Genomic DNA, 14,508 nt, shown 5'->3' on the forward strand with positions numbered 1-14,508 from the left:
CACCACTTGGGATTCAGTCCTCCCTTTTGCAATGATGTTTTTGAGAAATACTGTCTCAACTTCCACAGGATACATCCCACACACTCTCATGACCGGACGCCCCATGAAAGGCACAGAATTTTTATTAGGATTGGACTTGACCAGCCCCGAAGTGACGGCCCTCACACACGAGAATGCAGTCAAACAGTTAGTGGAGAATGTAAAAACGGCTCAGCTAGCAGCCGCAGTAAGATTAGGCACAAGAAAGAAACAGAGCAAGGCCTGTTTCGACAAGACAGTGCATGTGACTGAGTTTGAGGTAGGACAGCAGGTCATGCTCTCAATTTACAACCCCAGCACATTCCTGTCACCGAAGTATTCGGGTCCGTACTCCATTGCGGACAAAGTAAGCCCCTCAGTCTATAAAATTAAGCACCCCAACGGAAAGACTGCGTGGTTCCATATTAACCAGCTTAAGGTATATGGCCCACAGTCAAATCACGCACACCACGTCATGCTCGACGCAGCAGACCACGCCCCGCCCACAGCCAACGTATCCCTACCCTCCCCCAACATGCCCACCACATCCACAGACTCGCCCTCGACTCCACCCCCCGACCTCTAGACTCTGTCCCGGAACGCCCACAGACAGCAGCGACAGCGACTGTGACTCAGACAATAGCCACAGCACGTCTCCCTACTATCCCCATGCAACAGAACCCACACCCAGCGAATCTGACCATGATTCGAGTGATCCCTTCCTCATCACTTTCCTCAACAAACCGCACCAAAGACCACCGCCCTACGATGACAATTCCGTCCCCACAGAACTAGACACCACCTTTTGGCACCACGATAATTCATACAGGCTTGTCCGGAACGACAAGATGGACCCCAAATCGCACCATGCAGCCCTATCAGCCCTGATACATTCGAGAGTATGGCATCCGGGAGAAGATGACGACTTTGAGTCTGACTCCCAAAGCGAGAACCCCTTTGCGACCCTGTTCGCAACTGAGAACTGAGGTGTCCAGATGATGTTTTAAAAGGAACCGCTTGGGAGAAACGGTGTCCTTTCTGATGGAACCTGCAGGATGTTGTTCAATGTTTGTTTGTTACTCTTATTGTTGTGTGGTGTATGTAAGATTGGAACTTTTTCCACGGCCCCACGCCTTATTTGTCGGCGGAAACCTATGAAAACTTGCCAGCACGCTCATCGGCAGAAATCGCTGAGAGCTTGCCAACTCCCGTTCATAACTGCTCTTCTGGTTCGAAGGTTGAACCAACACGGCAAGCCCCCCACGATGACTACACTTTTGCCCGTTCTTGCCGGTTGCTCAGGCAGTGGAGCAGTGGCATTGGTCTCCGCCCTGCCTGAGGACCCCCCTCTGGTCAGCTACACTCGGGTGGAGCACACACGGCATCGGTCACCGTCCTACCCGGGGATCCCATCCAAATCTTACCCGTCGCAGCCCATACGCACCTCATTTCGGCACTCTTGGTTCAAAACGTTTTGTTTGTTTGCCGGCAACCCTTAGGTTGCCATCCCTATGCTATTTACATCCTCAAACATTTGGATGGTAAATCGCACAGCCTGCGAGATGGCTCGCACTGTTTCACTATTTTTAAGTGTGTCTAGTCCAAATTTTTGGTTTAAAAAAAAAATGAGGGAGTCACACATGGTGACAAATTGTGTAAAGGGAGAATTGGCACAAAAGGACAGACATACCAACGCACAAGATATTAACCAAGATAGTAACAGACACTATGCTTGATCCACATAACCCCAGAAGCTCCAGGAAAAGAGACGAAACGGAAAAGAAAAGAAGAGAAGAGAAAGAACAATGAGGACATCCTCCGTGTTGATCACCACCATTATAATGTGTATTTGTTTGCGCGCGACCGCGAACCCCCTGACCCCAACCCCCCCGGCCATTAATGATTCACTTCCCCATAGCACCCAGAGCCCAGTAACAGGCAACACCACACCATCATGGTGTGATAAGATCATAACATGGTACTCCCTATTAGTGTTGGCGATACTCTGCAGCATCGTGTAGACTATCCGCATGAGGAAATGGAGAAGGAGAGCCTACCGTGCTCGCACCCCGGTATACAGAATGAGATCCCCTATGTTTGGTTATCACCAGGACCCCAAACCCCTCGATCTATAATAAAGGACATTCGTTTGCGTTCTTTTTGTAAATTAAAAAAAAAAATGTGTTTCATTTACGACGGAAAGATTGTACAACCCTGTGCTTGACTGCCAAGCCAGGAAAAATGTGAATGCTGCTATTATTTTGTATTGTTTAGGAAGTTAATATGGCTGAATGTTTAGTGAGTGTAGTTTATTGAGGACTGTTAGAGGTACCGTTTAAAAAAAAATTTGTAATGCATGTCCCTGTTTTGACATGGCGCCACTTAGAATGTTACTTCAAAATTTTCATTGCATAGTTATGGTCAGTGTAGAGGCCATGGAAGAGTGCTCACCGGGTCAGGGAATGAAGACAACGCAGTTATGTGATCCTTCACGCTTCGCATTTGGGATCACAAGGAGGGATTGTAGCCACCTGGTTTGGCCACTTCCCGACTTAAAATGGAGAACCGCAAAGACTGAAGGGAAATTCAGCCAACACAGGCAAAGACTAGCAATTGCAGAAATCATGTGTATTGAAACTTGTAAAAACCAGACAGCACCGAAACCAGCAGCCATCTGCATAGTAATGAGCAATTCCAAGGCACAATTGCAACACTCAAGGTGAATAAAGCCAAGCCAGACTCCTCGGCGCCAGCAGGAGCCAAGACAAAGGAAGGCCAACGGACAGCGATCAGGGAACAACTCCAGTTGTTGGAGAAATCGATCCAAGTGATCGGAACGCAGTCCAATCACTTGGAACCAGGTACGGGGTCCGCCCCGAAGGGCGGGAAGCCCCTGGGGACTATAAAGTAAAGCCCACAAGTTCAAATCGGCCTTCTTAGCAGGGTCACTCAGCAACTTGAATCAACCCGTGAGAGTGAACTGTCCAGCGGCCACGCCAACCAAGTAAGTCTCAAGTCAACGCTCGCTACGAGATAGGCGCTCCTAGCTGCCAGTCCATACCAGCTTTTGAATCCTGCAGACTCAGGACCTGAACGAAAGGCCATTTGTTCCCCTGACCTGGTGGGCCAGTCTGAAGCTAAGTATAGGCCTTTTAGTGATAGGAATAGTCTAGAAAGTAGAGTTTATGCATGAGTAGTGATTTACTGTGTATAATAAATGTGTTTTGATTTGAATCTTACTAATTGGTGTGTTGAGTTATTTTTTTTTAATTAAATATTTTATTGAAAATTTTTGGTCAACCAACACAGTACATTGTGCATCCTTTACACAATATTATAACAACACAAATAACAGTGTGTTGAGTTATTGATCATTACTAGAACTTGAACCTCGTGGCGGTATCATAAAGATACCTGGCGACTCTAGAGGTAAGGTTAAACAGAGCAAATTACGAATTAAGAGCCAACCAAAAGTTAGCAACTCTCCACGCAAACCCCCAGTACGCCACGTGGCGTTCCCCAACGGCCGCCAGGATACTGTCTCCCTCAGGGACCTGGCACCAGCAGGTTCCACCCCCACACCACCCTCGTCGCCCCCGTCGCCACCCTCCCCTCTCCCGTTGCTCACAACACCCCCCCCCCCCCCCCCCCCCCAGGACCGTCCGTCCTCCCCCTGCCCACGCCCGTCAATGAAGAGGATTTTGGCACGCTGCCGGAGTCACCTGCGACCAGGTCAGCACCAACATCGCCGTCACCACTTTGTCGCTCTCAAAGGACCGTCAAGGCCCCGGACCGGCTGAACCTCTGACTGGTCCACCGGATGCCAAGAGACATTTGTTTTGCTCTATAACTATTAAAATCATGATTGTATATAGTTATCCACCACCCCCGCCGGACTCAATTTGAACAGGGGGTGAATGTGGTAAACCACTGTTGTACTTCTCTTAGAGGTTGTATGGTAGAACCTGCACTACAGGTTCACCTGTGACCCCTGCCTGCTGGCTCCGCCCAGGAGGCGGGGTATAAATATGCGTGTCCTCCAGCTTGCAGCCATTTTGCCAACTGCTGTGGGAGGCCACACATCTGATACCAATAAAGCCTCAGTTTGGATTCAACTTTCGTCTTTAGTCAAATTGATCGTGCCTCATAGTGACAATGAGCCTCAGTTCATTTTGCAAGAATTCACACATTATCTAAAAGAGAACAGAATCCAACACATCCGGTCTGCTCCTCATCATCCTGCCACAAATGGGCAAACTGAAAGGTTTGTTCAGACAATTTAGTATTCATTGAAGGTAACTCGTCTGCAAGGATCATTGTCTAAACAGCTTATACAATTCCTGACAATGTCAAAACAAAGCAAAAAACACCATAGATTGCAGTTAACATGTAAAGCAGATGCCTGAGATTCGCCAGCAACCACCCAGAAATCGACATCCTAGGGGTGGTATTTTGCCTCACAGTGCCGAAGACCCAGGTTCGATCCTGGCCCCGGGTCACTGTCCGTGTGGAGTTTGCACATTCTCCCCGTGTCTGCGTGGGTCTCACCCCCATGACCCAAAGATGTGCAGTGTAGGTGGATTGGCCACGCGAAATTGCCCCTTAATTGGAAAAAACAATGAATTGGGTACTTTCAATTTATGAAAAAAAAGAAATCGATGTCCTCCGAAACGTCTTATTGATTATTAATTGTTCATATTGTAAATTTTGAGTGTTAACGTTATGCTGTGTTGTGGGGTGTCAGATCAGTCGGGGTTGGAAGCACGGGCAGAGGCAGATGTCTTAGCCTTCAGCTCGCTGATCGCCCGAAGGCGGGTCCTGTTGGGATGGAGGTCGGCTTCTCCACTCTGTGCCTCAGCGTGGCGGGGAACCTGCTGGAGTTCTTAACGCTCTAGAAAGTGAAGTTCGAGTTGAGAGGACGGATGTAAGGGTTCTACAACTCAAGTGCTTTGTTTATCATGCATTTTCAAGAATTGGATGATATCGAACATTAGGGGGGAGGTTTGGAATGTATAAGTTATTGATGATTATGTATGGGTTGATGGTGGATTCCTGATTCTTTTTCAATTGTATTTTGTATTTAAAATGTTGGGGGCTGTTTGGGGGTGGGTGGGATAAGCGGACTGTTGGCCTGCGGATTGTCATTGTATGTTATTATTGATTATTTAGTTGGTGGGTGTAAAAGTGATGAAAATGTGAAAAAGGACGAGAATAAAAATATTTTTAAAAAACATTATACGGTGTCTCATTGCAGGAACCTCTAATGTATAGGTGGAGGAAAGTGTTGTGTATCCATGTTTGTTCCTAGTTGGAACAAAGAAACTTTAAGATCCAATCACGTGGGCAGTGCAGTGGTTAACACTGCTGCCTCCGGCGCGGAGTACCCGGTTTCGATTCCGGCCCCGGGTCACTGTCTGTGCGGAGTTTGCAGTCACCCCGTGCCTGCATGGGTTTCACACACAACCCAAAGATGTGCAGGTTAGGTGGATTGGCCACGCTAAATTGCCCCTTATTAAAAAAAAAAGATCCAATCATGTGACATATTGATAATATCATTGGCCATTTGCACGGGTAAACGGGCCAGTCTATCCTAACAGCCTGTATAGTAAATTCTTTCCAATAAAGCTCTTGTTTGTACCTTTGTGGTCTGCAAGCCTATTCTTTAAAAATACCACAAATTGCAGATGCCCCATCCTCAAGTGGTTTTCAAAAGATATTGTGTGATCAGATTTCCAGATATGGTTCTAGAGTTGGCCAACCTAGAATAAAAACAGAAAGTGCTGTAAATACTCAGCAGGTCTAAAGAGTCATATTAGTCTTGAAACATCATTCCATAGGTATTGCCAGACACACTGAGTACTTGCAGCACTTTGTTTTTATTTCGGTTCCCCAGCATCTGCAGTATTTTGCTTTTATTTTAGCGGCCACCTTTGATATGTTGTTTAAATGGAAATTATTGTTAAGATTATGCCAAGATTCTCAACATACCCCTCTTGAAAAATACCATGAACACCAGTTTGTAAAATCTGCCATTCTTGTCAACAGTTCACAAACCTCAGAGGATTCCTCTCCTTTTTTGTTTATTAGTTTGGCAAACTGCTGTAAAATGACGGCCACCGCTGGAAAACTATCGGAAAGTGTGGCTGGGCGATGCCGGCCGCCGGCAGCGAGCGGATTCGCTTTGCGACAGTGGTGAAAATGGCGGATGAAGGGGCGATGGAGCCGAATGTCGGCGCAGAGCCGGAGCCCAGGGGCGTCCTGGAGCCCGAACAGGTGGTCCGGGTGAGTCCGGGGCGACAAACTGCTGGGACACTGTCGGGATTTTATTCTCATAGTCGGAAACATGCTGTCAGGATGAGTACCGGGAGCCAGCCGGTACCGTGGGACAAGGGTGGAAACCGGGGATTGGGGGGGCCTTGTTCACCGTCTCCAGGAACCCGCTAATGTCCTTAAAACTGCTGCAAGATCCTTACCCTGGATTAGAGGTGCAGGTGGGACAATTCTAGACTACTCGGCAAGAAACCAGCGGACATTTTCTTCCACTTTAGCTTTTGTTATTGGTCAGAGTCTGCTGGTTCGCCCGAGTTTGTTTATAAATTGAACCCGAGAAGGGTTTAATGTCGGTCTGTTGATGTACCCAGTCCTAGTCGGTGTGTGCCTTCTCACCACCTTGTCTCTGTGCTGTACCCTGCGTGACTTTCTTTAACTTTGCTAAGCGGTGGCGGTATCTTTAAAAAAAAATTGAGCTAATATACAGACCTTTCACGTTAATGTGACGAAATATTGTTTTCTTCGCGTCCGAAAGTCACAGATGTTTTGAAAGGAAGTGGTCTACCATTTTTTCTTAAAAATACAAGAAACCCATTAAAAATTACTACTGAAATTTAAGGTCGATTTATTATTTATTTTCGAAAGTGAAATGGCTCATATTTTGGTTTTATTTGGGTAAATTGAGCTGCCGATGCTTTATACTATGACATTCTATCTCCTAAAGTTTGTGGAGATCTTCCAAACTCATTTTTATAGATTATCATAGAATTTACAGTGCAGAAGCAGGCCATTCGGCCCCTCGAGTCTTCACCGGCTCTTGGAAAGAGCAGCCTACCCAAGGTCAACACCTCCACCCTATCCCCATAACCCAGTAACCTCACCCAACACTAAGGGCAATTTTGGACACTAAGGGCAATTTATCATTGCCAATCCACCTAACCTGCACATCTTTTTGGACTGTGGAAGGAAACCGGAGCACCCGGAGGAAACCCACACACACTGGTAGGATGTGCAGACTCCGCACATACAGTGACCCAAGCCGGAATTGAACCTGGGACCCTGGAGCTGTGAAGCAATTGTGCTGTCCGCAATGCTACCGTGCTGCCCCATTTCCCTATATCTTAATCATACCCAGTCCGATTCACCCATTAACCCTGTGTTCACTGATGTACATGGACTCTCAATTTGGCAGTGCCTCTATTTCACAATTCTCACCTGTGTTTTAAAAATGGTTTTGTCCCTTCCCACCTTCTCTGTGATCTCCTCCAGCCCTCCAATCCTCTGTGATCTGTGCTCCTTCAATTCTGCCGTCTCGTGGATGCCTGCCTTTAATTGCTTCACCATTGGTGGCTGTACTTCAGCTACCAAAGCCATAAGTTCTGGAATTTCCTCCTCTAAGTCAGGGTTATTCAAGCTGCTGGTTGCAACTCACTGGTGGATTGCGGGTACGTGTTGCAAGGTTCACGGAGCGATAGGTCGCTGTGTGCCCAATGGCTGCGACCAGCTTTTAAATTAGGATGATGCAGTCTTCTCGCCAATAGTGGCGGCAGAGAGCAGGTCACATGCCCAGCACATACATTGAAATCATGCGCCCTGTACATCCATGCTTTTGCTGCAAATCACGCAGGAGAGATTCCTCCATTTTCTAGCTGAAAGCAAGCAAGGTAACAGGACTGTGAAGAACTGAAGATTGATCGTTTTGTTGTAACCAAGAGAGGGCGAGAGACACAAACAGGCCAGGATCTCACAACTGAATCTGCTAGTTAGAGCTGATCAGGAGAGTCCACGGCAGGACAAAACAGTGCTGGTGTGAACTGTATTCAGAGCTCCAGGGCCTCTGGTAAACAGCCTACTAAGAAGAAACTGAAATCGGGAGCAAAGCAGTATAAAGATGATTTCTTGAGATATGGCTTTGTTAAGCATGCCAATGCAAAATCAGGATGCAAAGCTCGTGTGTGTAATATGCAGGGAATACTGGCAAATAAAAGTTTAAAGCCCTCAAATCTTCAAAGGCATTTGAAGACTAAACATGGCATATTCAAGGCCAAACCTCTTGATTTTTTTCAAAGGATGCAGCGAGAACTCCTATCGTCAGCTGAAGTCCTTAGCAGAAATGTAACATTGAATAACAAAGCACAATTAGCCTCTTAAATGGTAGCGTACCGTGTAGCTAAAGAGAAAATGCCCTACACTGTAGCAGATTTATTCTCTCTGCAGCATTAGGCATGGCCTAATGGTCTTATGGTCTTATGGCTCCTATGGTTCTAGATGAGGCGTCAGCTGAAAAACTGAAATGCTTTCCATTGAGTGATAACACAGTGCCTCGCCAAATTTGTGATGCAGCTGAGAATTTGGAAGACCATTTAATTATTTCCCATTTGAAGTCAGCACAGGAGTTCTTAACTGGATGAAAATGGACATGTTTCAGATTGTGCAACCTTGCTAGTTTACATTAGATATTTTTGGTGCAATGAATTTGTTGAGAATTTGCTGTGTTGCCTGACATTACCAACCAGCACGACTGGCGCACAGATTTATGAAGCATTGAATAGTTACGTGGTTAGAAAGTGTGGACTCCATTGCGTTCATTGCAAAGGAATCACAAGCGATGGGGCAGCCAAGATGATTGAGAAAAATAGCACAGTTATATTAAGGAGGCAGCTGGTAGCGACATTGTTTGGAATCTTTGTTTTATTCACCGTGAAGTATTGGCATCGAAAGGAGTTCCATCTGATCTTGAAGTGGTGTTGAAAGGAATTATGAAAGTTAAGAATTTAACTAAACGTAGTGCACTTAATACCAAGCTTTTTGAGGCTCCGTGTTCCGATATGGAGGCCGAGCATACATACATATTGTTCCACACAAGTACGTTGGCTGACAAGGGGTCGGGTACTTGCCAAAGTTTATGAGCTGAGGCATGAAATCCACACTTTTCTTCTCCTTGAGAAATCATCCCCTCTGGCTGAGTTGGATGCTAACTATATATTACCTTGCAGACATCGTTTCAATTCTAAACAAATTTAACCTCAAATTGCAAGGGAAGGATGATGATTGCTTTCGGCACTGTGAAGAAATAGATGCTTTGAAAGTTTGGCAAGTGCAAGTACAAAGCTGAAACTACTACATGTTCCCTACACTGATACGACCCATCGAAGAAAACTGTGTTAGTAGGGAAACTGTTAATAGCCTGGCAAGCCTTAGTCAGTCACAAATGGGTGTGCTGGTCAACAGCTTTTGTTGCTACTTTCTAGAGGAGAAGTTTCAGATTTTGAAAGAGAAGAGGTGGGTGAAAGATCCTTTTGGGGTTGAGATCCCAAAGTCAATTGTTAACTTACAGCTCACTCCAAATGAAGACATTTAAATTCTGTGCCTCACCTGTGACAACACATTAAAAACCTGTCACACGTCCATGAGTATGAGGCGATCAGCATGCTGGAGTCTCTGAGAAATATCCAGTGCTGAGAAAAAACAGCATTTTGTTGCTATTGCCATTTACAATGACCCACATATGCGAGGTTGGATTTTCCTTGTTCACAAAAATGAAAACAGCACAAAGGAACTGTCTGAAATCTACACCTGATATGTGCATTGCCCTCTCCTCTGTGAACCTGATTGGAGTGAAATCGTGAGTACAAAGCAGGCTTACCTGTCGCATTAAAGGTAAGCAAAAATGGTGTGTTGCAAAGGCTGGCTGGCGCGAAGGTCAGCTGGTTGGTAAAAGTGGGTCATGGGGATAAAAGTTTGAAAAACACTGCTCCAAGTAATTCCTTAAAGGTTGACGAACCTGTCTTAATATGTCCTGAAATAGCTGAGTGTCAAATTTTGTTTATTACGCTCCTATGAAGGACCCTGTCAATGTGTTAAAGACACTAAAAAATGCAATTTTTTTTGTTTATACCTTGAGTAGACTGCTATATACTGGTGTACTGCAATTGATGATTTAACATTGGTATTTAGTAACAAACTATTGGTGGGGGTGGGTGGTGTGCAGGGTGCAGAGTGGGGGGGCGGAGGTTGGGGTTTGCAGATGAAGGTGACATGTTCCTGTGCTAATGGGTGCAGAGATTCATCAGAGAATATGGGCAGTATAATCTTTATTGTCACAAGTAGGCTTACATTGCAATGAAGTTACTGTGAAAAGCCCCTAGTCGCCACATTCCGGCACCTGTTCGGGTACACAGAGAATTCAGAATGTCGAAATTACCTAACAGCACGTCTTTCGGGACTAGTGGGAGGAAACCAGACCAGATTCTACACAGACAGTGACCCAGTCAGGAATCAAACCTGGGACCCTGGTGCTGTGAAGCCACAGTGCTAACCACTGTGCTCCCGTGCTGCCCATTTATTCGAATTTTGTATGATATAAAATCCTTTAGAAAAGTCCAAAATTGGTCAGGAATCCTTCAAAAACAATTCAAGACAAAATTAGTGTTAGCCATTAAAAGCTCTTCAGAATTCTTATCTGATCTAGCAAGAATACAAGACAGTGGCTATGAGATCTTGTTATGAATGCGATCTTTGGGGGCAGCACGGTGGTGCAGTGGTAGCACTGCAGTCTCACGGCGCCGAGGTCCCAGGTTCGATCCTGGCTCTGGGTCACTGTCCGTGTGGAGTTTGCCCATTCTCCCATGTTTGCGTGAGTTTCGCCCCCACAACACACAAATATGCAGGATAGGTGGATTGGCCACACTAAATTGCCCCTTAATTGGGAAAAAATGAATTGGGTTAAAAATGACTGAGGTCTTTGGGTTGGCGACGGTTAGCAACACTGTCCTTTTATATCAATATACAATTAACTGAAGCCAGTTAAAATCATTTGGTACAATAGTGTCTCCTTTGCATTGTTTTGATGAAGAGTTTTCTTTTCTATTATAAAAGCTCCCTCTTCCATCTATTGATTTAATCCCAGCACAACACATTGGTGTTTGATTTTAAGGACATTGTTCAGGGTTCAGCTGACATTCGTGGAGCTGTTTTAACTGTTGCTGTCTTTCGAAAGAGGATGTTGAGATGTCAGGAGCAGATTATATTGAATACAATTAATTACACGAAATCCATATTCATTGGATTTGAAAGCAAAGCGAGTTAGCGAATTATTTTTGTTCCACAACAATACGTATAGTTATTGTTTTCTCCAAACGAGAGTGAATTTCCAAAGTGAACGGATTCATCGCTTGCATCCAAAGAGGAGCTGACATCACTGAGTGGCAGCCTATTGTTTACCCACATACGAGCTGATGTGCACGCTTTCCTTCCAAAATCCACAGTCCGTGACCTAGCATCCACCCATTTAATCTTCTAAAGGAAGCACTTACAGATAAAGAAGAAAACAGAAATCCCCCCCCCCCCCCAAACCACCACCACCCAATTTTGAATGGAGTAGTTATCCAGAAGCTTGGACTAATAATTCAGCTGTCAAACCCCCTACCACAGTCCGAATTATTTAGATGTGACAAAATTGCAGTTAATTTATCATTCAAACTATCGTCAGTAAGAAAGAGAGCAATCTTTGCTACTATTTGTAATGATTTAAAAAAATTACTCCATGCTCACGGTAAGTTGGCTCATTGATTTATTTAAGAATGTATTTTGCTTATGAAATAATACTATAAATTATGGAAATCTGAAATCAAAAAGAAAATGCTGGAAATACTCCGAACTGATGGTACCTGTTGGGAGACAACAGTTAAAATAAAAAAAAATAAAAAGGTGCAAAAACTCTCAAGTCACCCAGCCACGCCGAGGCGCTTGGTGGTATAGTTGACCTCCAGCCACAAGTGAGGCAAAGGCAAATCCGATACCCCAAAAATTGCCACCAGTAGGCAAGCTCCAACCTCATGCCCAGGACTGCTGACATAGTATCAAAAATGACCTCCACCAGCTTTAGCACAACCAGACCATATGCGTGAGGTGCGCCAGCCCCCTTGAACACTGATCACATCTATCCTCCACCCCATCAGAAAAACGGCTTGTTCTAGACTTCGTGAGGTGTGCTTGAAACACTACTTTTAGCTGAATGAGACTTAGCCTTGCAAAAGATGACGGCACGTTCGCCCTCCTCAGTGCCTCGCTCCAAACCTCCTCCAAGATCGACCCCAACTCTTCTGCCGTAGCCATCTGGGATGGCCACTTACAACAAGAAACATGGACGATTCGCAAAGCCTAACGGGAAATATGGACAATGCGAGATTCAGGCAGGCTCAAAGCCTGAATGTATATTTGTGAGCATAGAATCCAGACAGCTTCGAAACCCCCAACCGATTAGCATTTTGATGGCCCATCTCCGTAAGACAAAGGACTGATAATTGAGTGACCGATACAATCCCAGACATTTCAGCGCCACTCCCGGTATTCAGGAAGAGTAAACAATAGGGTCAATGACCGCTTAGGACACGCCCAGCCATCAAGGCACCCGCCCCTTTATTGGTTCCGATCGAACACCGTGATCAAAAACTGCCCAATTAGTGGGGTCCACCCAAAAGAGCGCGAAACTCCCCAAGGATAAGAGAGACACTGCCATGCGTTCGACCTCTCTTGGACCTGGCGCTCCGGCAACGTCCAGCTCCAATTGCAGCACCACCCCCAGAAGCAAGTTCAAGTTCAACGCCCGCTACCAGACGGATGAGTCCAGCTGCGCAGCAGTTACTTATCCAGACCCAGTAGATCCAGATTCAAACAAAGGCTACTGCTCCTCTGACCTAAGCCGGGTGTCTGAAGTTAAGTACAGGTTGTCATAGTTGATAGGTGCAGTTTAACAAGTAGTGTTCATGTTGCATGATTAATCTTGTGTGTAAATTAAGTACCATTGATCTTGAACTAACTAACTGGTGTTTGGTTCTTTGATCGATACCCGGTTGAACTGAGTGCTGAATTTGGTGCTTTTTGAGTGCGATAGTGAGAGTTTGGTGACCGAGGGAGTGCTGAATTTGGTGCATTTGAGTGCTATAGTAAGAGTTTGGTGACCGAGGGAGTGCTGAATTTGGTGCTTTTTGAGTGCGATAGTGAGAGTTTGGTGACCGAGGGAGTTGGGTGAGGAGGGAGTAAGGTGCTCCTTTCATTTTGTTTCCGACATTTCCGCAAAGAGTGAGAAGAGAGCCAGGAGTTTACAGGAAGTGTAGCTGACTAGGAGCAGAGTCGGAGGGCGGAGATCTAGTTAGTCCACACAGCAGCTATATTCTGTCAGATAAGAGGGGATGGAGGCTAGGCCAGTTACATGCTCCTCCTGTAGGATGTGGGTGGTGAGGGATACCACCGGTGTCCCCACTGACTATACCTGCGGGAAGTGCACCCAACTTCAGCTCCTCAAAGACCGTGTTAGGGAACTGGAGCTGAAGCTGGATGAACTTCGGATCATCCGGGAGGCAGAGGGGGTGATTGAGAAGAGTTACAGGGAGGTAACCACACCCAAGGTACAGGACAAGAATAGCTGGGTTACAGTCAGGGGGAAAAAAACAAACAGGCAGACAGTGCAGGGATCCCTCGTGGCCGTTCCCCTTCAAAACAAGTATACCGTTTTGGATGCTGTTGGGGGGGATGACCTACTGGGGGAAGGCCCTAGCGGCCAGGTCTCTGGCACTGAGTCTGGCTCTGGGGCTCAGAAGGGAAGGGGGGGAGAATAGAAAAGCAATAGTTGTAGGAGATTCAATGGTTAGGGGAATAGATAGGAGATTCTGTGGTCGCGAGCGAGACTCCCGGAAGGTATGTTGCCTCCCGGGTGCCAGGGCCAGGGATGTCTCGGATCGTGTCTTCAGGATCCTTAAGGGGGAGGGTGAGCAGCCAGAAGTCGTGGTACACATTGGTACCAACGACCATAGGTAGGGAAAGGGGTGTGGAGGTAATAAACAAGTTTAGGGAGTTAGGCTGGAAGTTGAAAGCCAGGACAGACAGAGTTGTCATCTCTGGTTTGTTGCCGGTGCCACGTGATAGCGAGGCTAGGAATAGGGAGAGAGTGCAGTTGAACACGTGGCTGCAGGAATGGTGTAGGAGGGAGGGTTTCAGGTATTTGGATAATTGGAGCGCATTCTGGGGAAGGTGGGACCTGTACAAGCAGGACGGGTTGCATCTGAACCAGAGGGGCACCAATATCCTGGGAGGGAGGTTTGCTAGTACTCTTCGGGAGGGTTTAAACTAATTTGGCAGGGGAATGGGAACCGGATTTGTAGTCCAGCAACTAATGTAGCCGATATTCAGGACGCCAAAGCATGTAATGAGGCAGTGGGG

The 14,508-nt window shown here is 46.2% G+C and overlaps 1 protein-coding gene across 1 annotated transcript in view; it reads left to right on the forward strand.

Moving 5' to 3' along the window:
- Nucleotides 1-6,162: 6,162 nt before the first annotated feature.
- ubr1 (ubiquitin protein ligase E3 component n-recognin 1) overlaps nt 6,163-14,508 on the forward strand; it is a 398,703-nt gene continuing 390,357 nt past the window's right edge. The window contains exon 1 of the mRNA XM_072487581.1: nt 6,163-6,300. Within this exon, the coding sequence (XP_072343682.1) occupies nt 6,169-6,300 (132 nt within the window). The 5' untranslated portion in view covers nt 6,163-6,168. The remainder of the gene's footprint in view (nt 6,301-14,508) is intronic.

Source organism: Scyliorhinus torazame, chromosome 2, assembly GCF_047496885.1.
Source record: "Scyliorhinus torazame isolate Kashiwa2021f chromosome 2, sScyTor2.1, whole genome shotgun sequence".
NCBI lineage: Eukaryota > Metazoa > Chordata > Chondrichthyes > Carcharhiniformes > Scyliorhinidae > Scyliorhinus > Scyliorhinus torazame.